The sequence below is a fragment of the Puma concolor genome, chromosome B3 (genome assembly GCF_028749965.1).
Source record: "Puma concolor isolate L17-30 chromosome B3, mPumCon1.1.hap2, whole genome shotgun sequence".
Classification (NCBI taxonomy): Eukaryota; Metazoa; Chordata; class Mammalia; order Carnivora; family Felidae; genus Puma; species Puma concolor.
This window is the reverse complement of record NC_141672.1, coordinates 121,591,492-121,617,823: the sequence shown is the minus strand read 5'-3', so window position 1 is coordinate 121,617,823 and position 26,332 is coordinate 121,591,492. Positions and strand designations below refer to the sequence as shown.

At 39.0% G+C, this 26,332-nt stretch overlaps 1 protein-coding gene and 1 pseudogene across 1 annotated transcript in view; one reads left to right on the top strand and one right to left on the bottom strand.

The window, feature by feature from the left end:
• OCA2 (OCA2 melanosomal transmembrane protein) overlaps nucleotides 1–26,332 on the bottom strand; it is a 559,846-nt gene that overhangs the window by 440,417 nt on the left and 93,097 nt on the right. Inside the window, exons 3-5 of the mRNA XM_086711326.1 lie at nucleotides 11,195–11,290; nucleotides 8,021–8,209; nucleotides 1,026–1,083 (exon numbers count right to left, since the gene is read on the bottom strand). Of these exons, the coding sequence (XP_086567452.1) occupies nucleotides 1,026–1,083; nucleotides 8,021–8,209; nucleotides 11,195–11,290 (343 nt within the window). The remainder of the gene's footprint in view (nucleotides 1–1,025; nucleotides 1,084–8,020; nucleotides 8,210–11,194; nucleotides 11,291–26,332) is intronic.
• LOC112856157 (high mobility group protein B1 pseudogene) lies at nucleotides 2,574–3,382 on the top strand (annotated as a pseudogene).

Sequence of the window (26,332 nt, the reverse complement as noted above, 5' to 3'; positions counted from 1 at the left end):
AAGAGCCATGGCCACACACATCTTGGAATCTACATTGCACAGTCATGAAAACACCATTCACACACCCCATCCTTGCTCACAATCTCACATGCTGTCACAGCAGCATGCACCAACCACCCACTGGGGTCTTCAGCAATGGTGCACACAAACTATCTTATGTCAATGCTGAAAATTGATACACCCCCAGAATTAAGACCCCAAGCACAGATACAATCTTAAAATGATCACAGACCACAAATGACCCACATGTCCCACACAGGCATTCAGACACACAAACACACAGCCAGACACAGAGGACCTCACACCCACATGTGCACACACAGCCAAGCATGTACACACACATGTGTACACATACAGATATGCACACCTGGGCACAAAGAATCTTACACTCATTTGGCAAAAAAATTTGAACACCTGCAATGTGATTCCAGCGAGGACTACATCAGGATATAAACCACATAAATGCAGAAAGACACCTGACTCTTCCTGTCAGAGGGCATACTCAGGTCACCTCCAGAAACATGGCTCTGCAGTCCCCCCTTAGAATGCATGGGCAAGTGGAATTGGAGAAGCATCCAAGAAAAGGGCAAACAGGGAGCTTCATTCCCTCCCAAACAGGGCAGCCCAGTTAGATGGAGGCCTAGAGCACCATCTCAAAGGGACACTAAACATTCTTGGGGCCACCCGTGATGCTGGACATATCCCAACACAAATAGTTTTATTGCATGTGGTTGAAAACAGAATTGGCAAGCCACTTTGAGGTGGAAAGTTAGACCCAGGGAGTAAGCTAACTGCTTCTATAAAGCAAAGCCAAGTCCCCAGGTCTTCTGTTGTGTCACATGTGGATCACAGCAGTTGAGCATTGCTAAGGGGATGCCTCCCTCACCAACCTCAGCCCACCATCCCACATGCCCTCAGCATCTCCTCCAAAGAAAGTGTGAGCGCCATATCTCAGGTGCCTTGCTACCCAGCCCATGGCACCCCATGGCTCTGCTGACCCATCAGCAGAGCTCTGTGGTACTCACAGAGCACACCACCACAAAGACAAACAGGCTTGCAACTTTCAGCCACCGTATACAGCACCTGTAAGAGAAAAAGTAGGCCCCAAGTCACACCAACAGCAGTCCTATTTGCATCTGTCTAGTCTGCCAAACCTCAGACACCTTTATGAAGCTTTGGGTAATATCAATCTCAAAGCACATGTTAGAAATTCTTTCCATAACATGGTATGAAGGAAAACACTGCTGACCTGTAAATGCATGGCATCATAAAAAGCAGCTTGGTGAAAGTTACAGAGGAGGGCAAAGTTAACGTTGAGTATTTGCATATGTTTCTTTTTTTTTTTTTTTTTTTTTTTTGCTTTTTTTTTTTGCATATGTTTCTTGCTGGAGATGCTAAAATTCAAATTTGGAGGATCTTCACTAGCATTTTTAAAGGCTGAGTTTCCTGGACACAAGCTTTATCTGGGCTACCAGGCTTGTATTTATCAATTATATTCCCCTAAGTTTTCTGGAAAGTAGGAATGTGGATTTGATCAAAAAACACACTGACTAAGACATAACCAAACAATTCAAAAAAGAAATTGCAGTGCTGTTACTGGTTGTACCAACAGAGTCTTTTAAGAATTTATAATTTAACAATTATAATTTAACAATCAGGCCATGCTGTTGGCCCCCTCTGAGGTCTCCTGACAGTGTCCTGACCCAGTCATCATTATTATATCTTTCTTACCTGTGGTTCTCGGGGCCTAGGTGAATCTGAGTCTCCCCAAGCCTTTAGAGTCCTTTGAGTTCCACCTCTGCTCATATCACATCCCCAGGCCCACTGAATCTCATCTTCTAATGACACTATCACTGCCCAGCCCTGAGGTGTGCTCTCCCACTGGCCGGCCCTCAAGAGCAGGCTCTGGGGTGTTTGTACTCTGTCTCTGTTTGTGGAAGGGCGCTGGTACATGGTCTGTGCTTGACACATGTTTGTAGAATGCAGAAAGTCATGTTGAAACATCTTTTTCAATACCTTTCTGATATTTTCAAAATGGCTAAGTCTTGTTTTGCATTCTCTTAGATTTAATTAATTTAATGAATAATCATTTCACACTTCCAAAATCTGATTCAACAACTCCTTTTTAAATGGAAATCAAAGCTGGAGATATCACAATCCCAGATTTCAAGATATACTACAAAGCTATAGTAATCAAAACAGCATGGTACTGGCACAAAAACAGATCAATGGAACAGAATGGAGACTCCAGAAATAAACCCACACTTACATGGTCAATTAATCTATGACAACTAAGCAAGAATATACCATAAGGAAAAGACAGTCTTTTCAACAAATGGTTCTGGAAAACTGGACAGCTACATGGAAAAGAATGAAACTGGACTACTCTCTGACATTATATACAAAAATAAGCTCAAAATGGATTAAAGATCTAAACGTGAAACCTGAAACACTAAAACCCTAGGAGAGAATATAGGCAGTCATTTCTTTCACACTGGCAATAGCAACAGTTTTCTAGATGTGTCTCTTAAGGCAAGTGAAACAGAAGCAAAAATAAACTACTGGGGATAGAGACAGTGCCAGGGCAAGTGAGAGCCAGATGGGCACTGGGTGACTCTGTGGCTTGCTGAGGAAAATAATTAAACATGGGCAAAGGAGATCCTAAGGAGCCGAGAAGCAAAATGTCATCACATGTATTCTTTGTGCAAACTTGCTGAGAGGAGCACAAGAAGAAGCACCCAGATGTTTCAGTCAACTTCTCAGAATTTTCTAAGAAATGCTCAGAGAGGTGGAAGACCATGCCTGCTAAAGATAAAGGAAAGTTTGAAGACATGGCAAAGGTGGACAAGGCCCGTTATGAAAAAGAAATGAAAACTTAATCCACCCTAAAGGGGAAACAAGAAAGAAGTTCAAGAACCCCAATGCATCCAAGAGGCCTCCTTCGGCCTTTTTCTTGTTTTGTTCTGAGTATCACCCAAAAATCAAAGGAGAACATCCTGGCCTATCCATTGGTGATGTTGCAAAGAAACTGGGAGACATGTGGAATTAACACCACTGCAGATGACAAGCAGCCTTATGAAAAGAAGGCTGCGAAGCTGAAGGAAAAATATGAAAGGGATATTGCTGCATACTGAGCTAAAGGAAATCCTGATACAGCAAAAAATGGAGTCATCAAGGCTGAAAAAAGCAAGAAAAAGAAGGAAGAGGAGGAGGACAAGGAAGATGAGGAGGAGGAAGAGGAGGAAGATGAAGAAGATGAAGATGAAGAAGATAATGATGATGAATAAGTTGGTTCTAGCACAGTTTTTTCTTTCTTGTCTATAAAGAATTTAACCCCCCTGTATACAACTCACTCCTTTTAAAGAAAAAAATTGAAATGTAAGGCTGTGTAGGATTTTTTTTAATCTGTAGAGTGTCTTTTTTTGTATAGTTAACACACTACCTAATGTGTCTTTAGATAGCCCTGTCCTGGTGGTATTTTCAATAGCCACTAACCTTGTCTGGTACAGTATGGGGGTTGTAAATTGGCATGGAAATTTATTTTTTTTTAATTTTTTTTAACGTTTATTTATTTTTGAGACAGAGAGAGACAGAGCATGAACAGGGGAGGAGGAGAGAGAGAGGGAGACACAGAATCTGAAACAGGCTCCAGGCTCTGAGCTGTCTGCACAGAGCCCAACGCGGGGCTCGAACCCACGGACCGTGAGATCATGACCTGAGCTGAAGTCGGACGCTTAACCGACCAAGCCACCCAGGCGCCCCTGGCATGGAAATTTAAAGCAGGTTCTTGTTTGTGCACAGCACAAATTAGTTATATATGGGAATGGTAGTTTTTTCATCTTCAGTTGTCTCTGATGCAGCTTAGTTGTTATGTTAACTGAATACCACTCTGTAGTTGCAAAAAAAAAAAAAATTTGCAGCTGTTTTGTTGACATTCTGAATGCTTCTAAATAAATACAATTTTTTAATTAGTATTGTTGTCCTTTTCATACGTCTGAAATTTTTCTCCTTGAGGGGAAGTTAGACTTTTGCTTTTGCCCATTTTGGATCAATGGGTTATTACAGTGTTTATCTTTTCATACAGTTAGCTGATAAAAAGTTTTGTCTACACCCTGCATACTCATGATGAGGGTAATAAAGTTTAATTGAGATAGTTTTCATCCATAACTAAAACTCCAGTCTTGATCAGTTGATACAGATTTCACATAGCCCAGTCACATATATAAAGTGAAGAGTAATCAGTCTATTCACAGCATGGGATTAGTAGAATCAAACATTTTGAAAGTCTGTCCTTGAAGGACTAAGAGAAAAGTATGTTCTAATCTTTACATGAGGACTCTACATTCTTTAACACCCATTACCATGTAATGGCAGTTATATTTGCAGTTCCCACATTAAAGAAGACCTGAGAATGTATCCCCAAAAGTGTGAGCTTAAAATACAAGACTGCCATATTAAATTTTTTGTTGACATTAGGCCCAGAAAAGGCTCTGGAAAAAAAAAAGTGCTGGCTGTAAATGTCTTCTCCTATTTATCTAAATATGGATTTCTTAGGAAACTTGACTCTCCATTAAAGGTATTTTTAATTAATTGGACCAACTTCTAAAATGTATACCACACTTAAAATCTGGTATATTTTCCTATATTGTAGTTTGCTCCTTTATATAAATCAAAGAGGCCTGAGGGAAGAACACATTGAAAACTTTGTATTTCAGTAGGAGCTATTGGATTTGAATTTGATTTTTCTTTACGAAACCCAAACTCATTCATTAGAGTCATGTTTATCTACTTAGCAGTTTAGGGAACAATTTGGCAATTTTGTGGTTTTTGAGATTATAGTTCTCTTAAAGTGCCAGTGTTTTAAAATAGCATTCTTGTAATTGTACACAATTTTGTGATGGAGTGATGTTTTGTTATATAATTTTGACTTGGATACTTTCCATTTGCATTTGTTTATGTAATTTCAGTAGGAATACTGAATATCTGAGTCCTGGATGACACTAATAAACTAATAATTGCAGAGGTTTTTAAAAAATCTAAAAAAAATAAAAATAAACTACTAGGACTACATCAAACTAAAAAGCTTCTGCACAGTGAAGGAAACCACCAACAAAACAGAAAGCAACATACTGAAAGGGAAAAAACCTTAGCAAATGATATATCTGATAAGGGGTTAATATCCAAAATATAGGAAGAACTTATATAACTCAACACACACACATGCACACACACACACACACACACAAACATACACATACACACACACACACACAAATCCAATTAAAAAATGGACAGAGGACCTAAATAGATATTTCTCCAAAGAAGACATACAGATGGCCAACATATTCATGAAAAGGTTCTCAGTATCACTAAATCACTAATCATCAGGGAATTACAAATCAAAACCACTTTAAGATATCGAAGAAGATATCACTATATACCTGTCAGAATGGCAAAAATGAAAAAGACAAGAAATAAAAAGGTGTTGATAAGGATGTGGAGAAAAATGAACCCTCATGCACTATTGGTGGAAATGTAAATTAGTGCAGCCATTGTGGAAAACAGTATGGAGATTCCTCAAAAAAATTAAAAATAGAAATACCATATGATCCAATAATTCCACTGCTGGGTGTTTACCCAAAGAAAACAAAAACATTAATTCAAAAATATATATGCACCCTTATGTTTATTGTAGCATTATTTACAATAGCCAAGATATGGAAGCAGCCCAAGTGTCCTTCAATAAATGAAAGGATATAAAATATGTGGTGCATGTGTATGTGTATTTATATTTACATAGAATAGAATATTACTTAGCCATAAAAAAGGAAAAGATCTTGCCATCAGTGACAATATGGATGGACCTAGAAGATATTATGCTAAGTGAAATTAGTCAAAAAGAGAAAGACAAATACTATTTGATTTTACTCACATATGAAATCTAAAAAACAAAACAAATGAATAAACTAAAAGCAGACTCAGACCTATAAATACAGATGGTTTCCAGAGAGGAGGGAGGTTGAGGGATGGGCAAAAGGGGTGAAGGGGAGGAGGAAATACAGTCTTCCAGTTATAGAATGAACAAAACACAGGAATAAAAAAAGTACAGCATAGTACTGAATATAGTCCGTGGTATTTTAAGAGTGTTGCATGGTGACAGATGGTAGCTACACTTATGTTGAGAGTAGGATGACATAGACAGTTGCTGAAACACTGTTCTGTATATCTAAAAATAAAATATTATATGTCAACTATACTCAAATTTAAAAAATAGTAATAAATGCGAATCAAAATGATAGTTTTTTAAAGAAAGAGGCATTATTCTAAAAACATTTTTCTACATAACTGACATATACAGCAGAGTTGACAAACCAAAATGTTTTCAAAGTTTCTTTAATGATCATACATGGTACTTTTTAGACCTGTTAAAAAGAATAGCACTAAAATTTTTAGTTCAGTGGCAAGCTCAATGAAACTATTCTATGAATCCTAGAATATAGAGCAATTACAGAAAGTAAAGTTTAATTTTTCCATGGTACAGGACAGTTGAAGAACCTGGCATCCTCTGGAGCTGTGAACAAACCAGTTGAGGAAGGATTTCAGGGCTTACTGTCCTGGTAGCCCATGGGACCAGATCCCTATTCACACACTTTCACACTATTCACATAATTTCATAGCAGATTCTATGGCCAAATATTTATCATATCTATGCAGACAGCTGAGACCAGTCATCATGAAAAAAGCTATACATGGCTGGGGAGCATGCTGGGAAATGATATCTCCATAGTCAAGCACAAATGGGGAATGTGGGGTAACATCCCTGCATACCCACCTCAGCTTACAAGTTGCATGACCCTGGGCAAAATCCTTAACCTCCATGAAGTCCCCTTTCTTCATCTATCTCTCAAGATTGCTAGGAAGATCAATAGAATAATTGATAGTGGGCCTCTCTGGGAACAGTCAAGTGTACTTTGGCCGTACAGATAGGTACACTTGTAATCAGCCCTTCAAATAGCTTCAGAAAAGACAGTTCCCCTAATGTAGACAAATAATAACACTAGTGTCTGATATCTACATAGTGTCTTCTCACCTATCAGTGAGGTTTCCCACAGACCATCTTAGCAGAAGCCCACACAGGCTTCTGCTGTAGTGAGGGAGACTCAAGGTTGAAAAGGAGACAGTTGCACAGAGGTATCTGACTCTGCTGGTCCCTCAGCTACCTCAGAACATATCTGGAATGAGAACCTGATTACCAGGGTCCCCAAGCCTTATTCTGTCCCTGGAGATGCCACTTTCAAACATGTTGGTCTCAACATGAAATTTCCTTTAAATAAATGTACCTATGGAAGCCCAGAAAACAAAGCAGGGAGAGTAAAGGTGCTCCAGCAATAGTTGGCCAGCTTGCATAGTCCTCTACAATGCTCTCAGCCCTCCCACACATATGCATGCCTAAGACCTCCTACACATGCATGAGCACAGCCTTTCCACCACTACTACCACCAACCCCTTTCCTCACATGTGCGCAGTCTCAGGCTCCCAACTCACACCCAGCCCAACAACACAGTTTCCTGAAAGATGCACCCAACCTTTTTAATAACATGCTTTATCACTAACTTCAAGGGATCATATCAGCTTCTAAAACACCATGAGGACTGCTGAAGTGAACTGATTCCATCTGCAAACCTCAAGGTCATGAAGACCCCTGAATCACAAACAGGAAGGAGTGTAGGATGTTAGTCATTTAGGTTTGTAATTGGGCCGTCTTATAGCCTCACAGATCCATGCCAATTAGCAGTGTCACCTTACATATCTTCCAGGAACTGGAGAAAAGGTTAAAAATCTTCCAGGAAAAGTGCAGCCTGGACAAATATGAAAACCCTTCCTCCTCATCTTCACTCTGCCACTTGGGAAGGATGTAGTGAGGGTGAGACACCCCCCCACCACAGTTCAGTCCCAGACAAATGGGATGCTCTGTACAACCAGCACCCTGTTCCAGTGCTAGCACTTAAAGTCTCCCTACCTCAGTTTCAAAAGACGGGACCTGATGTGAGCACTGTCCAGAAGCTCCCCTTTCTCTTGGGAGGCAGATCCAGAGGAACCAGCCAAGTCTTTGCTCAGCAGAGATCCTCCATCCCACTCAGCTGAGCTGTTCCCCCAAGATTCTTCAGCAGTGATAAACTCTGGATGGCAAATAGGCATGCCCCATGACCTGGAAAGCAAGACTTTGTAGTTATTTTCACAGAAATAGTAGCATCTCCAAAACAAGATTTCATTTCAGTGGTGAGTGTGAAATGTGGAATCAATTCTAGTTTTTAAAAGGACCACAGACATTTTAGTGCTGTCCAACTAGTAGAAATATGTCTTTCTTGACATCATAGGACACTTATCTTAAGGAAAATCATTTGGGGTAACTCAAGTCTTCAAAATGAATTGTGGACTTTCAAGAAACATCAGTTTGTTCTGAATTTGGAACTTTACAATAAAGCTATTTCTGTCTCAGACCAGCTCCAGCTCATTTTGGTAATTGCTTTCTCTTTGATTATGTTGCAATTCTCAATACCTAGTTGTTATACTTGTCCTATTGCAGAGTGAGTGGTGTAAACCTTTCCTCTTCTATATAGTTATCTTTCTATAATAGAGCTATAGGGAAGATGATCTATCTGGCTTTTCCACCCAGCCTGTACATGAGCATGAGCAGGAGTGGAGAACATTAGTGTTGGACTAGATGATCCCAAGGATGGAACCTATATCTAGAAGGATGATTCAAGAGGAATCACAAACTTTTCTCAAAATTACATGTAGACATATCCACTGACTTTTAGTTGAATCTTTGGGCTTCTGAACAACCTGCTCAGTACAGATGTACTTGAGTCTAATGAGGTTGCATCAAAGCCCAGTGTTTTCATGTATTGCTTGGAATACTCATTGGATCACAATATTGCCATAAAAGGCCATGAACTTAGAAACAAATGATGGCTCTCAAGCCCAGCTAGCTCTACAGGACATTGTGATTCTCCTGAATACCCATAATTGCCTTCAAACTGGTTCACAACAAGAAAAAAAGTAGTCTTATTCATACTGAGAAGCCCAAAGATGCAAATTAGGCTGTGTGAAACCAATATGTAACAATAATAAATGATGATGACAGTGCTACAAACTAATCAATACTGAAAATATACAGTTTGTGATCAGGAAATACTCATGTGTAAGGAATAATATCACAACCCCCCCACCCCCAGCTGGTGAACAAATACAACTGTAACCAAAATTGGAACTAAGGAAACTTCTTTTAGAAGCGGCAACAGGGCAGCTAACGTCAGTATTTCTAGAACAATGCTGTACAATACAACTTTCTATGGTGGATAGGAGTGTTCTCTGCCCTATCCAGTAAGGTAGTCACACATGTTCATTGGTCACTGAAAGTATGTAACTGAAGAACTGAATTTTTTATTTTATTTAATTTTAATTAATTTGACTTTGAATAACACCTTGATGCATGGTAACTATGCTGGTCAGTGCAGATGCAGAGCATGCTCTGACCCTTGTACCATCAGCTGCACATACCTGCCTTCAAACCCCTGAAAAAAAGGGAAACAAAACCTGACTCATGTTCTGCTCCTCTGAAGTGGTTTTGTGACATGAGGCACAGCTTGGCATCCCAGAGCATGTTTCTGCACTCCATATGCCCAGTACAAATGCTGCACATTATGCTTTTCCAATGAAACATGGGTTATAAAATAATGTTAATGGTTTACCAAGTAATTCAAAGGAAAACATTAAGGGAATCAATGTATGAAGTGTTTGTTTTCAAAGTTATTTATTAGGAGAAATGAAGAAAAAATAAGTTATCTTCCTGGTTTCAGGGACTGTGCTGGACACTGGGATGTAAGATGAAGACACAGGCTGGTAGGCATAACCATGGAACATATGGGCATATTCTGAAGTATAGGCATAAATGTGGTATTGAGAGCTCAGAAGAGGCATTAACCCTTGAGGGAGTTGGTGGGGAGATGGGGGGGACCAATGTTTCATAAAAGAGGTGACACTTGAGCCCCTTTGAAGTTGAATGAGACTGCCCTGGAGAGCCAGAAGGAGAGGAGGATCCTCTAGTCAAAGGGCTCAGTGGGAACCTTTTAGAGAGACACAGCTTGTCATCAGGAATCTTCTGGAGGAAGCCAGATTGTCTCTGAACTTGGAGGTGATGAATCTACATTCCTACACCCTATCTAAATGGGGTGAGTCTTTGGCAAGTGAGACCAGGAATCCACATGGCATACAAGTACCCAAAATAATTTTGATTTACTCTGTAAAATATGAAGCCCCACCCCCATGCAGACAGGCTGCAGATAAGGCTGGAGAGAGGGTGGGCAGCTCCTCAGAGTCTTGGAGGGAGATGAGTGCAAGTAACACAGCAGCCTGCCTGCTGATGCAAATGCATGGGGTCAGAGGGCAGGAAAGGAAGGGCCCATGACAATGCCAATAAGTTTGTAATGTATAGGGAATCATGGGATACTGAGCAGGTGGTTTGGGCTTCCAAAAGTTGTCCACAAAAGGAAGAAGAGATGAGCTTGGATACCTAGGCCAGGGCCCTTCATTCTAGGGGACAGAGTAAGTTATCCTCCAGATCAGCTCTGCTCAGAGATTTCAGAACCATCATGGTTTGTCCCCAGTAGGACCTTCAAACTTGAAGGAAGTAGAGTTTTCTCTTACATCATACATTTTTAACCTCATTGCTATTGTCATTTGAGCCAGGTAATTCTTGTTGTGGGGAAGTGTTCTGTGTATTGTGGGATGTTTAGCAGCATCCCTGGCCTTTACCCTTAAACATCAATAGTACCCCTTCCCCAGCTGTGACAACAAAAGACATATCTCTGGACAGTATCTTCTTCACCCCCAGTTGACAGCCCTGGCCTGGTAAGATGGCCCATGAGAGCTGTGTACATCATGAATGTGCACATGTATTATTTAATCATTACAGGGTTATGCTCATGGTTATTTGGAAATTCATAAGCCACACAATACAACTACTAGAATCATGAATATTTACTACATTGAATTGACAAAGACCTGGCAGAGACCAAACAACATGTCAGACAAAAATTCATACCTTAGGAAGAAATTTTCTAGCATAAGTGACAAGGGAAATGCTCAGAGATTTCTTAATTTTAGAAGAAGAGAGTGGGGGGAAACTCACCCTTTCTCTTGTGAGGAATTTCCCAGCAAAGGGGTATTTTCTGTAAAGCAGGGGTCTTTTGACCTGGAGTTGGAGAACTGAGGTAAAGAGTGAGACCTGAAAGATATAGTGAAGGAAAAGGCATCACCAACACAAAGACAATGGTAATTGGAGGCTACCTCCAAGAACATGCCTGTGATTCAGTAATCATACAGAAGTTATACCTGAATTGTAAAAAGCAGGAGTTTTAGGAGACACAATTAGAAACAACTCTTCTCCCCAGCATAAACCAGGTTGGAAATGCAAAGCAGAAACTCACATAGAAAACCAGATGCTGTGGGATTGATACTTTTAGGCGTACTTTAGCATTAACAGTAGATTCCAGCCACCTTTGCCATCCCATACAGAGCTTTTCATGGAGAAAACCATTCAGAGTCTGATGGGCCTTTCTATACTTAGAAAATTCTACTTCCTAAGATCACACATTTTAAATATCTTAATGGCTTCCCATAAAATTCCAAGAAGCAGAAGTCAGGGCCCATGGGGTCAAAATGAAATGATAAAATGGCAGGGAGGGGTCTCTCAGGGTTATGCAAGCCACAAATGAAGCAAAGCAAAGGCTCACACTGTGAGAGACCCCCTTCCACTGTTCTGGCCTATACTAGAGGAAAAGCCACCATAAACTTATCCAAATAGGAGCTTTTGATATGGAAATAATTGCACAGGCACAACAGAGCCCACAAGCTGCAGAAATAATTTTCATTCCTAACTGTTGGTAATATGTCATTTTACACACTAGTGCATTTTCTTTCCTAAAGGAAACACAGAGCTGCTGTGGATGCCATGAAACACTCACTCAGGGAAATAATAGTACTTCAGATCATAAATGCAAAACAAAACCAAGAAAAATATTTCCACCCCCTTTCTCCCTCTCATTCAAGCATGCACTTGTGATACAGACAATAAGACTCAGTCTCTTGGATAAATAAGACCAAGGTCCCAAGCTGTGTCTAACAATACCCACCACTCCATGCCAAAGTCAGGAAAGGAGTCTGTCTTGGGCCACCAAGTGTTGTCTGAATGGCACCTCTGGGCAGCCCTGAGCACTTTTAATGGGAAACACAGATGACTGAGGACTCTGTCTGCAGGGGCTTTAACAGCCAGGGAGAAGAGCATGGCAGAGAACAAGGTATAGAATAGATGCCCCAACTAGCAGAGGAAATAAACAAGATAAAAGATTAATTCCATTTGAGGGATTTAATTAGTGCCCTTTAGCTATTCAAACTGGGTTACACTATTAGTTGGGCTTTTAAATTTTTCATGTCTCATAACTGTAAAAGAATAGGGCCTCAGGTACATCTACAGAAATGCTTCAATGAGTCAACTAATATCCAGTGTTTTCTGTTACTCCCTGGGGTGGTTTGTTACATAGCACTTCTGGGAGAGGTGACCATTACAATGACCTCACTCACACTATTTAACCACTCTGAGCTTCCATTTTCTCAGATGTATAATGCGGATAAAAGAAAAAAAACTCACTAAATAAGTCACACTAAATTAGGACATATAAATGGAAAGCATGGGGCTTAGCTATTGATTCAATGATTTCTATTACACTTAGCCTCTTATGAATGGCTGCCATGTCATTTCCATCTTGTTTTATCTGGTACCTTAAGTGGCACCCAGTTCAATGGAAGTGCTTAAATACTTAATAATGAATTACTTAAATCCCATTAGTTGTGGCTTATTTGCATGAGAGGGCTTTTTGACTCCATGAAACAGTTTTCTAAAGCATTAAATCAGTAATGAGCTCAGAATCACCACTGACCCTCTGAAGAGCAGAGAATGCTCAAAAGGGTGATGTGCTATTGCTCCTTGGAAAGTACTACCCACAGGCTGTCAGCACAGCTCACAGTAGAACCACAGTGTGCAATGCTGAGAATTCACCTTGTGGCCATGAAGGAAGAAAATCAAAGTAGGGAAAAGTCAGAAATATATTTGTATTTTCTCTGGTTGGCACATCTGGCTGATTTCATTATTTAACATTTCTAGTGCACTTTGTGTACACATAGTATCTTATAATTGTAGTTAAACATACAGAGAGTAGTTTCTAGGCTTTTGATTATTGAGTTATGATTCTAAAGAGCCAAAAATAAAATGTTTCACTAGTAAATTTTCCATAAATATTTCAGTATATTTCAGAAATTTAAAACTTAATTTCACACTGTCGACACATTATTTTCCATTGTTCCAAGTAAATTTCTTTTTGCAAAGAGGGGAAGCACAGAGAGGCCTTCAGACCCTGTTATTGCAAAGGACCCCTGACCTGCTGTCCTGGAGGATAGAAAACTCACAAACTGCACATAAAAAAGATTCAGGATTTCCCAAGAAACACAAATTCCAGGGTCATTTTGGCTTAATTAAGGTAGAAAATATTGATGAAATATTGATGAAATATTCCTGACCTTTTCTCCTTCTGATAAAAGAAATCTCACTGACATTTTTATGACTTCACATCTAAACCAGGGTGCTTTTAAAATTCACAAAATTCAACAGTATCCATTTTCCCTAGTGACTCAACAACTGTGGATATAAATTTGCAAAATTCATATATGCTTGTAAATTTAAGTGGCCAATACTTATTTGAGTAACTTAGAAACTAAAGAAGAGGATAACAGATAAAATGAGTGTATACAGTTCTGTAATTCAGAGATGCCAGTTGTGAACATTTAAAGACTCTTAACTATAGAGAACAAACTGATGGTTACAAGAGGTGGGGGGGGGGGTGTGAACTAGGTTATGGGGATTAAGGAGTGCACCTTTTGTAAGGAGTACCAGATGATGTGTGGAAGTGTTGAATCACTATCATATACTTGAAACTAATATTACACTGTATGTTAACTATACTGGAATTTATTTTTTTAAGTTTGTTTTTATTTATTTTGAGAGAGATCGAGAGCAAGCAGGGGAGGAACAGAGAGAGAGGGAGACAGAATCCCAAGCAGGCTCCACACCATCAGCGCAGAGCCTGATGTGGGGCTCAAACTCACAAACCATGAGATCATGACCTGAGCCAAAATTAAGAGTCAGACACTTAACTGACTGAGCTACCCAGGCGCCCCAACAGTACTGGAATTTAAATTAAAACTTTTAAAAAATTAAAAATAAAAAACTTCTTTTCAGTTTTTTTCTACATATACATGAATATTTTTAAAGTCAGCTTCAAATATGCATGTGTTCAGACATATATTCAAATATATAAATTGCTTTGTCCTCTCTTCTAATTGTTTAACTTAGCTATGTCACTAGCATTTCTGTTATTAAATATTTTTCTGTAATGTGATTTAAATGTTGGCATCATATTCTATTACATGGATCACCACATAAGGATGTTAACGTGATGGAAATGTTGGAAATTTAGGGAATTTCTACTTCTTACTAATATAAGTAACAAACATTATGAGAGTCCTAGTAGATGTTTTAGTGTGTGCCTCCAAAAGTTCCTAGAAGTGGAGTCACTGGGTCAAGAAGAGTCTTGGTGCCTATGGTCCATAAAGAGCCTGCCCCCTTTACTATGCCTTCCAGTTACAGAAGGGAACAAATCCCTGTCCCCAAAGCCCTGGGTATTAGCCACATTCTAGACCCTTAAGCAGTAAATTTTAAACAGCCAGAATTAATTCAGGTCCACCATTGTCAAGAAACCTTGCTGCATTATTGTTAAGATCTATTTGTGCCAACCTACAAGATGGACAGTGTTGGTAATATATTCTAGCCCTCCCCCATCTATAATAGTTTCCATAGGCCCAGACACCCTAGTTCTTTATAGATCCAAACATTTGGCATTCCTACAGTGCTTATGTCATTTTATTGAGAAAAAAGTATTGAAGAATGTTAAAAATATTGAAGGCCTGATATATTAACACTTCTGAGAAGAGTCACACTTCTAAAGGCCAGACAAGAGACAATGATTAGTACAAAGGACACACTGGAGAGGTAATGGTTTGGTTATCAGTGGTAGAGGAAGAGGTTTTCTCTCAGTCTTTCACAAGCCCTATATCATGTAGGCATTCATCAATGCAGGCACAGAAGCTAGCTCTACCTGACAGGGAACCCAGAGCCAGTAACAAGGAATACAAAATTCTGCTACTGCCTTCATCTATCTCTCCCTCTCTTTCTGACTCTTGTTTCTGTCCTGTTTTCATCCTGGATTCACTGGTCCAAACTACATTTCCAGAAGGGAAAAAGCAAATGAGCAGGCTGGGAAAAGCTGGGTTTGCCATGAAAGTGATCACACAGAAAACAGATAAGTGTGTTCATTGACAAAAAGCAGACCTGAGGAAGGAAAGTGAGCAGGGAAGCTGCCACCTACTCATGTGCCATTTTTCAGAAGGGTTGGGAGGATTCAATAATTCCTCACCTAAATATAGTCAGAGCTTCAGAGAGTCTATCATTGTTCTGCCCAAACAGGGCCAGGCTGCTAAGTTTAATTAACGGCAGAAAGGAGAGCCTATAGCCCAGGCTGCTCAAAAGCAATGTTTGTAATCAGCTGTGAATGAAGAAGCAGGAAACATGAGAGCAGTTTCCCACTTCTTCAGCCTAACACTCCACTAGTTATTTTCTGCAGGATTTAAAAAATAAATTCATAAAAATAATTATAAATCTATGTTACTAGGTACACGATGTATAAAAATGTAATTTGTGATATCAATAACAAACAGGGGCATAACTATATAGAAGTAGAGTTTTTGTATGTAGTTAAGTTGGTATCAATTAAAATTAGGTTGTTACAATTTTAGAACATCATATCTAGTTGTCATGGTAAGCAGAAAGAAAATATTATTAAAATATACACCCAAAACATGAGAATGGAATCAAAACATGTCACTATAAAAAAACAACTAAACACAAAGTAAGGCAGTAATAGAGGAAGGCAGTAATGAGGGAAATAAGACATAAAAAGCTATAATGCATACAGAAAACATAAAACAAAAGGCCAAAAGTAATTCTTCTCGTATGAGTGATCCTTAAATATCAACATATTAAACTCATTAATCAAAAGGCATAGGCTGGCAGAGGGATAAAAACAAAACAAAAAACATGATTCAACTATATGCTGTCAATAACAATTACAAATAATATGCACCAAACATCAAGCTCCAAAAGATATGAGGAAAACATTGACATAATTGAAGGGATAGATATCTCTACAATAATGGTTAGAGGGGGCGCCTGGGTGGCGCAGTCGGTTAAGCGTCCGACTTCAACCAGGTCACGATCTCGCGGTCCGTGAGTTCGAGCCCCGCGTCAGGCTCTGGGCTGATGGCTCGGAGCCTGGAGCCTGTTTCCGATTCTGTGTCTCCCTCTCTCTCTGCCCCTCCCCCGTTCATGCTCTGTCTCTCTCTGTCCCAAAAATAAATAAACGTTGAAAAAAAAAATAATGGTTAGAGACTTCAATGTCCCACTCTTAATGATGGTTAGAAATCAAATAAAAGATACATATAGTACTGGAGGCCTTATACAACACTATAAACAAATTGAACCTAAAATACATACACAGAACACTCTACCCAAAACAGAAGAATTACACATTTTTCTCAAGTGCACGTGGAACATTCTCTGAGATAGACGATATGTTATGCCATAAAATAAGTTTTAATAAATTTTAAAACATTGAGATCATACAAAGTATCTTTTCCAATCACAATGGAATTCACTAGAAACTAATAACAAAAAGGAAAAATAAAAATGCACAAATATGTGGAAATTAAACAAAACAACCAACCAATGGCTCAAAGAAGAATTCAGAAGATAAATTAGAAAATCTCGGCTGTGAGCTGAATTGTGTCTCCCCTTCACAATAAAAAAAAAAAACAAAAACTCATATGTTGAAGCCCTAACCCCCAATACCTTAAAATATGATTATTTTTGGAGATATCTTTAGTAGGCAATTTAGTTAAATGAGGCCATTTGGGTGGATCCTAATCCAGTTTGACTGGTGTCCTTATAAGAAGAGGACACTTGACACACAGAGAGACACCAAAGGTGCATGTGCACTAAAGGACAACAGTGTGAAGAGGTAGTAGGAAGGCAGCCATCTGCAAGCCAAGGAGAAAGGCATCAGAGATAACTAACCCTGCCAGCACCTTGATCTTGGACTTACAGCCTCCAGAACTATGAGAAAATAAATTTCTGTTGTTTAAAGCATCCCATGTGTGCTATTTTGTTATGGTAGCCCTAGCAAACTAATATAATTGGAGACAAATACCCTGAGACAAATGACAATGAAAACACAATATATGAAATTTATGGGATGAACCAAAAGCAGTACTAAAAGGGAAATTTATAGCTGTAAATGTTTATATTTAAACAAAAGAAAGACCTCAAATCAACAACCTAACTTTACACCTTAACAAACTAGGAAAAGAAGAAAAACTAAACCCAAAAGCTAACAGAAGTAAGAAAACAAAGATTCAAGAGGTGACTAATAAAATAGAGATGAGAAACACAATAGAGAAAAGCAATTAAACCAAAAGTTGTTTCTTTACAAAGATCAATAAAGTTTACACATCTTTAGCTAGATTGACTAAGAAAAAAGAGAGAAACTCAAATTACTAAAATAAGAATTGAAAGCAGGAACATTACTACCAATTTTACAGAAATAAAAAGGATCACAAGAGTATACCATGAATGACTGTGTGCTAACAAATTGGATTGCGCAGATAAAATGGGCAAATTACTAGCTATACACAACCTACTAACACTAGAAATGAAGAAAAATAAAATCTGAATAGACCACAACTATTAAAGAAATTGAATCAGTAGTCAAAAACCTCACAACAAAAAAGGCCGGAACCAGATTGCTTTGCTGATGCACTCTACCATATGTTTAAAGAAGAATTAACACTAATCCTTCTCAAACTCTTTAAGAAAACTGAAGAGGAGGGAGTGCTCATTCAATGAGGTCAGTATTACCTTAACACTAAAGATACTACAAGAGCAGAAAACTATAGACCAATATCCCTGACAAGTACTGATGCAAAAAAAATCTTCAACAAAACACTAGCAAGTCAGTTCATCAGCTTATGTTTTAGAGACTTTTTGTTTATTTATTTATTTTGAGAGACAAAGAGCATGTGCATGCAGGGGAGGGGCAGAGAGAGATTCTGCACTGACAGTGCAGAGCCGAATGTAGGGCTCAATCTCACGAACCGCGAGATCATGACCTGAGCCAAAACCTGAGCCAAAACACTTAACTGACTGAGCCACCCAGGTGCCCCAGCTCAGCATATTAAGAAGTTTTACACTATGATCAAGTGGAATTTATCCCTGGAATTCAAAGATGGTTCAAAACATGGAAATCAATGAAACACACCACATTAACACTGAAGGAAAAAAACACACAATCATCTGTTGATGCAGAAAGGTATATGAAAAAGTTCAACACACTTTCATGATAAAAATATTCAGCAATTAAGAATAAAAGGAAACTGCAACGTAATAAAGGCCATATGAAAAACTCACAGCTAACATCATAATCAATAGTGAAAGACTGATGGCTTTTCCTTTAAGATGAAGAACAATTTGAGGATATCTGTTTTGCTACTTCTAATCAATATAGTATTGGAGATGGGAGGAGTTAAGATGGAGGAGAAGTAGAGGAACTCTGGGCTTCCCTCATCCCTCAAACACAGCTGTATTAGGATCAGATTACTTGGAACACCCAGGAAATCCATCTGCAGGATGGCAGAAGGATCTCCACAGTTGGAGGGAGAGACCTTAGCAAGTGAGAGGTGCATGGATGTGAATTAGGGAGAGAAAAATGGTGGTACCATGGAGAGGAGGAAACCCTTTCTGTGGAGAGACAAAAGGGAGAGAAAGAGAGAGGGGTTGAGGTAGTGCAGCATTGAGTTAGCACAAGAGGAAAACCTCTCTGGGGAGTGAGAAGTACTAAATATTCCCATTCTTTTTTTTTTTTTTTTTTTTTTTTGCAAACATCTTTTGGAGCTCAAATACTGAGGTTTTGGAAGTGCACAACTTTCTCCAGAGTGGAGCTGTGGCATGTGCTCCTAGGGAGGACAGAGCTGGCCTCAGAGTGCATAGGGTGGTATAGAGATCTCCAGAGTATACTGGGAGAGAATAGTCCCCTTCCTGGAGTACTTTTGGAAAAGGGTTTATTGCCTCCCCAAGGTCAAAAAACCCTGTAGGTTCTAGTCAAAGACCTTTCATCAACATGGTGGAGTGGCTTTATGTTGGAGAAGGGGAATGGATACATGTGGTGCTGAGTACTTTAAGACTCTGGGTTTTGAATCCCATATGTGCACTAAAGAAAAAACACAGGAGAGTTATGGAGCAGGGCAAGTTGACTTCCCTCCCTATTCTGTGAGGGCTTCCTGAACAGCAGGAGTTGAGATCACCAACTGGGAATGAGAGACTGAGGTGGTGCCATCCCCCCCCCCCCGCCCCAACACCAACACATTGGGACTTCAGAGAACAACACAGTGGCCCCCAGTGGAGGCAGGACCCACTTACAACAAGCCCTGCCCCTCTGTGCCTGGTAACTGCTTATTTACTGGGGCAAGATTGACTCTGAGCCAAAGCAGCCAGTCTCTCCTCCAGAGGACGAGCACAGTCAGCAACCCCCAGACACGAACAGACAATTCTTTTTTTCCCTTTTGCCTCCTTCTTCTTTTTTTCTTTTGTAATCAGGCTCATAGTTTCTTATTCGTTTTTTATCGCTTCCTTTTCTCTTTTTTTTTTTTTTTAGATCAGGCTTTTTTATTCCTTTCATTTTCCTTCTTCTGCTTTTTTTCCTTTCTTTTTTTTTTTTTTTTTTTTGGAATCAGCCTTATAGTTTTTTGATTCTCTGTTTTTCTGTTCCCTTTCCTATTCCCTTTTTATGTAATCAGGCTTCCCCCCACCACTTTTTTCTAGGGTTACTTCAATAAACAAGTGTAAACACACTGGTTAAAGGTCCAAACACTCCACCACTGCAAGGAAGGAAAAACTCTGCAGAGGATTCACCAGTGAGAAATAGCAGCCAAAATGCAACAACAGAGTATACACAGCATACATCAGAAACACTTTCTAAAGTGCCAGGCTGTGGACAGTGTATGACCCCTTTTTAATATAGAAGTACTCTCAGGTGCATGAAATATAACAAGCTTTTAAAACACACACACAAAAAACGGAAACTTAGCCCAAATGACAAGACATAAAAATTCTCCCCAAAAGAAAGATCAAGAAGAAATCATAGCCAGGAACTTGCCCAAAATAGATATAAACAAATCTAAACAAGAATTTAGAACAACAGTCATAAGTCTACTAGTTGGGCTTGAAAAAGCAGAGGACACCAGAGAAACCCTTGCTGCTGAGATCAAAGACCTATGAACTAGTCAGGATGAATTAAAAAATTAAAAATGCTATAACTGAGATCCAAAATAAACTGTATACAGTGACAGAAAGGACTGAAGAAGCATAGGAAAGGGGCACCCAGGAGGCTCAGGCGATTAAGCATCTCACTTAGGCTCAAGTCATGATCTCACAGCTCATGAGTTCAAGCTCCACATGGGGCTCTGTGCTGACAGGTCAGAGCCTAGAGGCTGCTTCAGATTCTGTGTCTCTGCTTTCTTTGTCCCTCCCCTGCTCTCACTCTCTCTCAAAAGTAGATAAAACCATTTTAAGTTTTTTTAAAAAGAAAAAGAAGCCAAGGAGAGAACAGGTGAAATATAAGATAAAATTATGGAAAATAATGAAGTTGAAAAAAGAGGGAAAGGAAATTACTAGAGCACAAGAGAAGACTTGGAGGACTAAGCTATTCCATGAAACAAAACAATATCCGTATCATAGGAGTCCCAGAAGAAGAGGAGTGAGAAAAAGGGCCAAAAGGTTTATTTGAACAAAGTATAGCTGAGAACATCCCTAATTTTGGGAAGGAAACAAGCATCCAAGTCCAAGAGGCACAGAGAACTCCCTTCAAAATCAACAGAAACAGGTAACACCATGACATATCATAGTGAACCTTGCAAAATACAAAGATTAAACGAGAATTATGAAAGCAGGTAGGGACAAAAGGCCCTTAATCTACAAGAGTAAACACATAAGGGTAGTAGGAGACCTGTCCACTTAAAATTGGCAGGACAGAAGAGAGTGACAGAAAATATTCAATATGCTGAACAGGAAAAATATGCAGCCAGGAATTCTTTATTTAGCAAGGATGTAATTCAGAAGAGAAGGAGAGAGACTTTTCCAGCCAAATAAAAACTAAAGGACTTCATGACCACTAAATGAACCCTGCAAGAAATATTAAGGGGGAATCTCTGAGTGGAGGAAAAAGAGGGACAAAGCAGCAAAGACTACAAAAGACCAGAGAACATCACCAGAAACACTTACTGTACATGTAACACAGTGGCACTAAATGTAAGTGGACTAAATGCTTCAATCAAAAGACACAGGGTATCAGAATGGGTAAAAAACCAAGACCCATCTATATTCTGCCCACAAGAGACTCATTTGAGACTTAAGGACACCTGCACATTGAGAACCATCTTATCATGCTAATGGATATCAAAAGAAAGCCGGAATAGCCATACTTATGCCAGACAAGCTAGATTTTAAAATAAACACTGTAGCAAGAGATGAAGAAGGGCATTATGTCATAATTAAGGGGGTTATCATCAACAAAAGCTAACAATTGTAAATATTATGCCCCCAACTTGAAGAACCTAAATATATAAACCAATTCATCACAAACACAAACTCATCAATAATAATACCATAATACTAAGAGACTTTAAAATCAGTAAGGAAACAATGGCTTTGAATGACACACTGGGCTGGATGGATTTAACAGATATATTCAAAACACTTCATCCTAAAGCAGAATACACATTCTTCTCAAGTGCACATGGAACATTCTCCAGAATAGATAACATACTGGGTTACAAATCAACACTCAACAGGTACAAACATATTGATATCATACCATGCATATGTTCATATGAAACAAAATCAACCACAAGACAAATGAAAGCCCTCAAATACATGGAGATTAAAGAACACCCTACTAAGAAATGAATGGGTTAACCAGGAAATTAAAGAAGAAATTTAAAAATACATGGAAGCAAATGAAAATGAAAACAGAACAGTCCAAACACTTTGGGATGCAGCAAAGGCAGCCCTAAAAGGAAAGCACATTTGCAATTTAGGCCTATATAAAGAAGCAAGACAGGTCCCAAATACACAACCTAACTTTACACCTAAAGGAGCTAGAAAAGTAGCAGCAAATAAAGCCCAGAGCCAGAATACATAGGGAAATAATAAAGATTCAAGCAGAAATAAGCATATAGAAACAAACGAAAAAAACCCAGCAGAACAGATCAATAAAACTAAAAGTTGGATTTTTGAAAGAATAAACAAAATTGATAAACCACTACCTAGATTTCTCAAAAAGAGAGAGCACACAAAGAGACAAAATCACAAATGAAAGAGATCACAACAAACACCACCAAAATACAAACAATTAAAGAGGATACTGTGAAAAATTATATGCCAACAAACTGGGCAATCTGGAAGAAATTGACAAATTCCTAGAAACACACTACCAAAACTCAAACAGGAAAAAATAAAAGAATTGAACAGGTCCGTAACCATAGCAAAGAAATTGAATCAGTTATCAAAAATCTCCCAACAAATAAGAGTCCTGGGCAGAGGGCTTCCCAGGGGAATTCTACCAAACATTTAGAGAAAAGTTAATGCCTATTCTTCTCAAACTGTTCCAAAAAATAGAAATGGAAGGAAAGTTTCCAAACTCATTATATGAAGCCAGCATTACCTTGATTCAAAAACCAGAAAAAGACCCCACTGAAAGGAAGATTATAGGTCAATATGCTTGATGAACATGGATGCAAAAATTCTCAACAAGATACTAGAAAACCAAATTCAACAGTATATTAAAAGAATTATTCACCATGACCAAGTGGGATTCACACCTTGGTTTAGGAGTAGCTTAATATTCACAAATCAACCAACGTAATACACCACATTAGTAGAAGAAAGAATAAGAACTACACGATCCTATCAATATATGCAGAAAAAGCATTTGATAAAATACAGCATCCTTTCTTGATAAAAACCCTCAAGAAAGTAGGGATATAAGAAACATGCCTTAACATCACAAAAGCCATATATGAAAGGCCTACAGATGATATCATTCTCAATTGGGAACAACTGAGAGGTTTCCCCTATTTTTTAAAATTGTTTATGTTTACTTATTTTGAGAGAGAGAAAGAGTGTGAGCAGGGGAGGAGCCGAAATAGAGGGAGGCACAGAATCCAAAGCAGGTTCGAGGCTGTGAGTTGTCAGCACAAAGCCCAAAGTGGGGCTCAAACTTATGAACTGTGAGATCATGACCTGAGCTAAAATTGGATGTTCAACTGACTGAGCCAGCCAGGTGCTGAGGTTTCCCCTTTTTTTAAAAAATGTTTATTTACTTTTCAGAGAGAAAGAGAGAGAGAAACGCAACTGGGAGAGGGGTAGAGAGAGAGGGAGAGAATCCCAAGCAGGCTCCACGCTGTCAGCACAGAGCCCAACACAGGTCTCGAACTCACCAACCGTGACATCATGACCTCAGCTGAAATCAAGAGTTGGTTACTTAACTGAATGAGCCACCCAGGGACTCTGAGAGCTTTCCAGTTAAGGTCAGGAACATGACAAGGATGTCCACTCTCACCACTTTTGTTCAACATAGTACCAGAAGTCCTAGCCTCAGCAATCAGACAACAAAAACAAATAAAAGGCATCTAAATCAACAAGGAAGAAGTCAAGTTTTCACTCTTTGCAGATGACATGATAGTCTACATGGAAAACCTGAAAGAGTCCAACAAAAAATTGTTAGAACTGATACATAAATTCAGCAAAGTTGCAGGATATAAAAATCAATGTACAGTAATCAGTTGCATTGCTATACACCAATAATGAAGCAGCAGAAAGAGATATCAAGGAATTGATCCCATTTATAATTGCACCAAACACCATAAGATACCCAGGAATAAATTAACAGAAGAGGTGAAATATCTATACACTGAAAACTATAGAAAGCTTATGACAGAAAGAAAGAAGATACAAAGAAATATAAAAACATCCCAGGCTCACTGATTAAAAGAACAAATATTGTTAAAATGTCAATCATACCCAAAGCAATCTACATGTCCAATGCAATCCCCATCAAAATAACACTAGCATACTTCACAGAGCTAGAACAAAAAATCCTAAAATTTGTATGAAACCATAAAAGACCCCAAAGAGCCAAAGTAGTGCTGAACAGAAAATCAAAGGGGCACCTGGCTGGCTCAGTCAGTTAAGCGTTCGACTTCAGCTCAGGTCATGATCACACAGTTTGTGGGTTTGAGCCCTGTGTCGGGCTCTGTGCTGACAGCTCAGAGCCTGGAGCCTGCTTTGGATTCTAAGTCTCCCTCTCTCTCTGCCCCTACCCCGCTCGCTCTCTGTCTCTCTCTCTCTGTCTCTGTCTCTCTCTCTCTCTCAAAAATAAATAAACATTAAAAAAGAAAAGAAAAGAAAAAGAAAACCAAAGCTGAAGGCATCACAATTCTGGACTTTAAGCTGTATTACATAGCTGTAATCATCAAACAGTATGGTACTCACACAAAAACAGACACGTAGATCAATGGAATAGACTAGAGAACCCAGAAAGGAACATACATGTGTATGGCCAGCCAATATTTGACAAAGCAGGAAAGCATATCCAATGGGAAAAAAAAGATAGTGTCTTCAGCAAATAGTGCTGGGAAAACTGGACAGCAACATGCAGAAGAATGAACCTGGATCACTTTCTTAGACCATATATAAAAATAAATTGAGGGGCGCCTGGGTGACTCAGTTGGTTAAGCATCCGACTTCGGCTCAGGTCACGATCTCACTGTCCGTGAGTTTGAGCCCCACGTTGGGTTCTATGCTGACTGCTCAAAGCCTGGAGCCTGTTTCAGATTCTGTGTCTCCCTCTCTCTCTGACCCTCCCCCATTCATGCTCTCTCTCTGTCTCAAAAATAAACATTAAAAAAATTTTTTTTAATAAAAATAAATTGAAAATGGATAAAAGACCTAAACGTGAGACAGGAAACCATCAAAATTCTATAGGAGAAAACAGGCAGAAACCTCTCTGACCTCAGCCACAGCAATTTCTGAAGTTCAATTCTGAAGACAAGGGAAATAAAAGCAACAATGAACTACTGGCACCTCATCAAGATAAACAGCTTCCACACAGTGAAGGAAACAATCAACAAAACTAAAAGGCAACTGACAGAATAGTATAAGATATTTGCAATTGACATATCAGAAAAAGGGCTAGTGTCAAAAATCTATAAACAACGTACCAAACTCAACACCCAAAAAACAAATAAGCCAGTGAGGAAGTGGCAGAAGACATGAATAGACACTTTTCCAAAGAAGACATCCAGATGGCCAACAGACACATGAAAAGATGCTCAACATCACTCATCATCAGGGAAACATAAATCAAAACCACAATGAGATACCACTTACTCCTGTCAGAGTGGCTAAAATTAGCAACTCAGGAAACAAAAGATGTTGGCTGAAATGCAGAGAAAGGGGAACGCTCTTGCACTGTTGGTGGGAATGCAAACTGATGTAGCCATTCTGGAAAACAGTATGGAGGCTCCTCAAAAAATTAAAAATAGTACTACCCTACAACCCAGCCATTGCACTACTAGCTATTTATCCAAAGGATACAAAAATGCTTATTTTAAAGGGCACATGCACCCCAATATTTATAGCAGCTCTATCAACAATAGCCAAACTAGGGAAAGTGTCCAAATATCTATCGACTGATGAATGGATAAAGAAGAGGTGGTATATATTTATACAACGGAATACTATTTGGTGTTCAAAAAGAATGAAATCTTGCCACTTTCAACAACATGGATGTAACTAGAGTGCATTATGCTAAGTGAAATAAGTGAGTCAGGAAAAGGAAAATATCATATGATTTCACTCATATGTGGAATTTAAGAAATACAACAGATAAAAACATAGGGGGAGGGAAGGAAAATGAGATAAAAATAGAGAGGAAGGCAAACCATAATAAACTCTCAAATACAAAGAACAAACTGAGGGTTGTTGGAATGG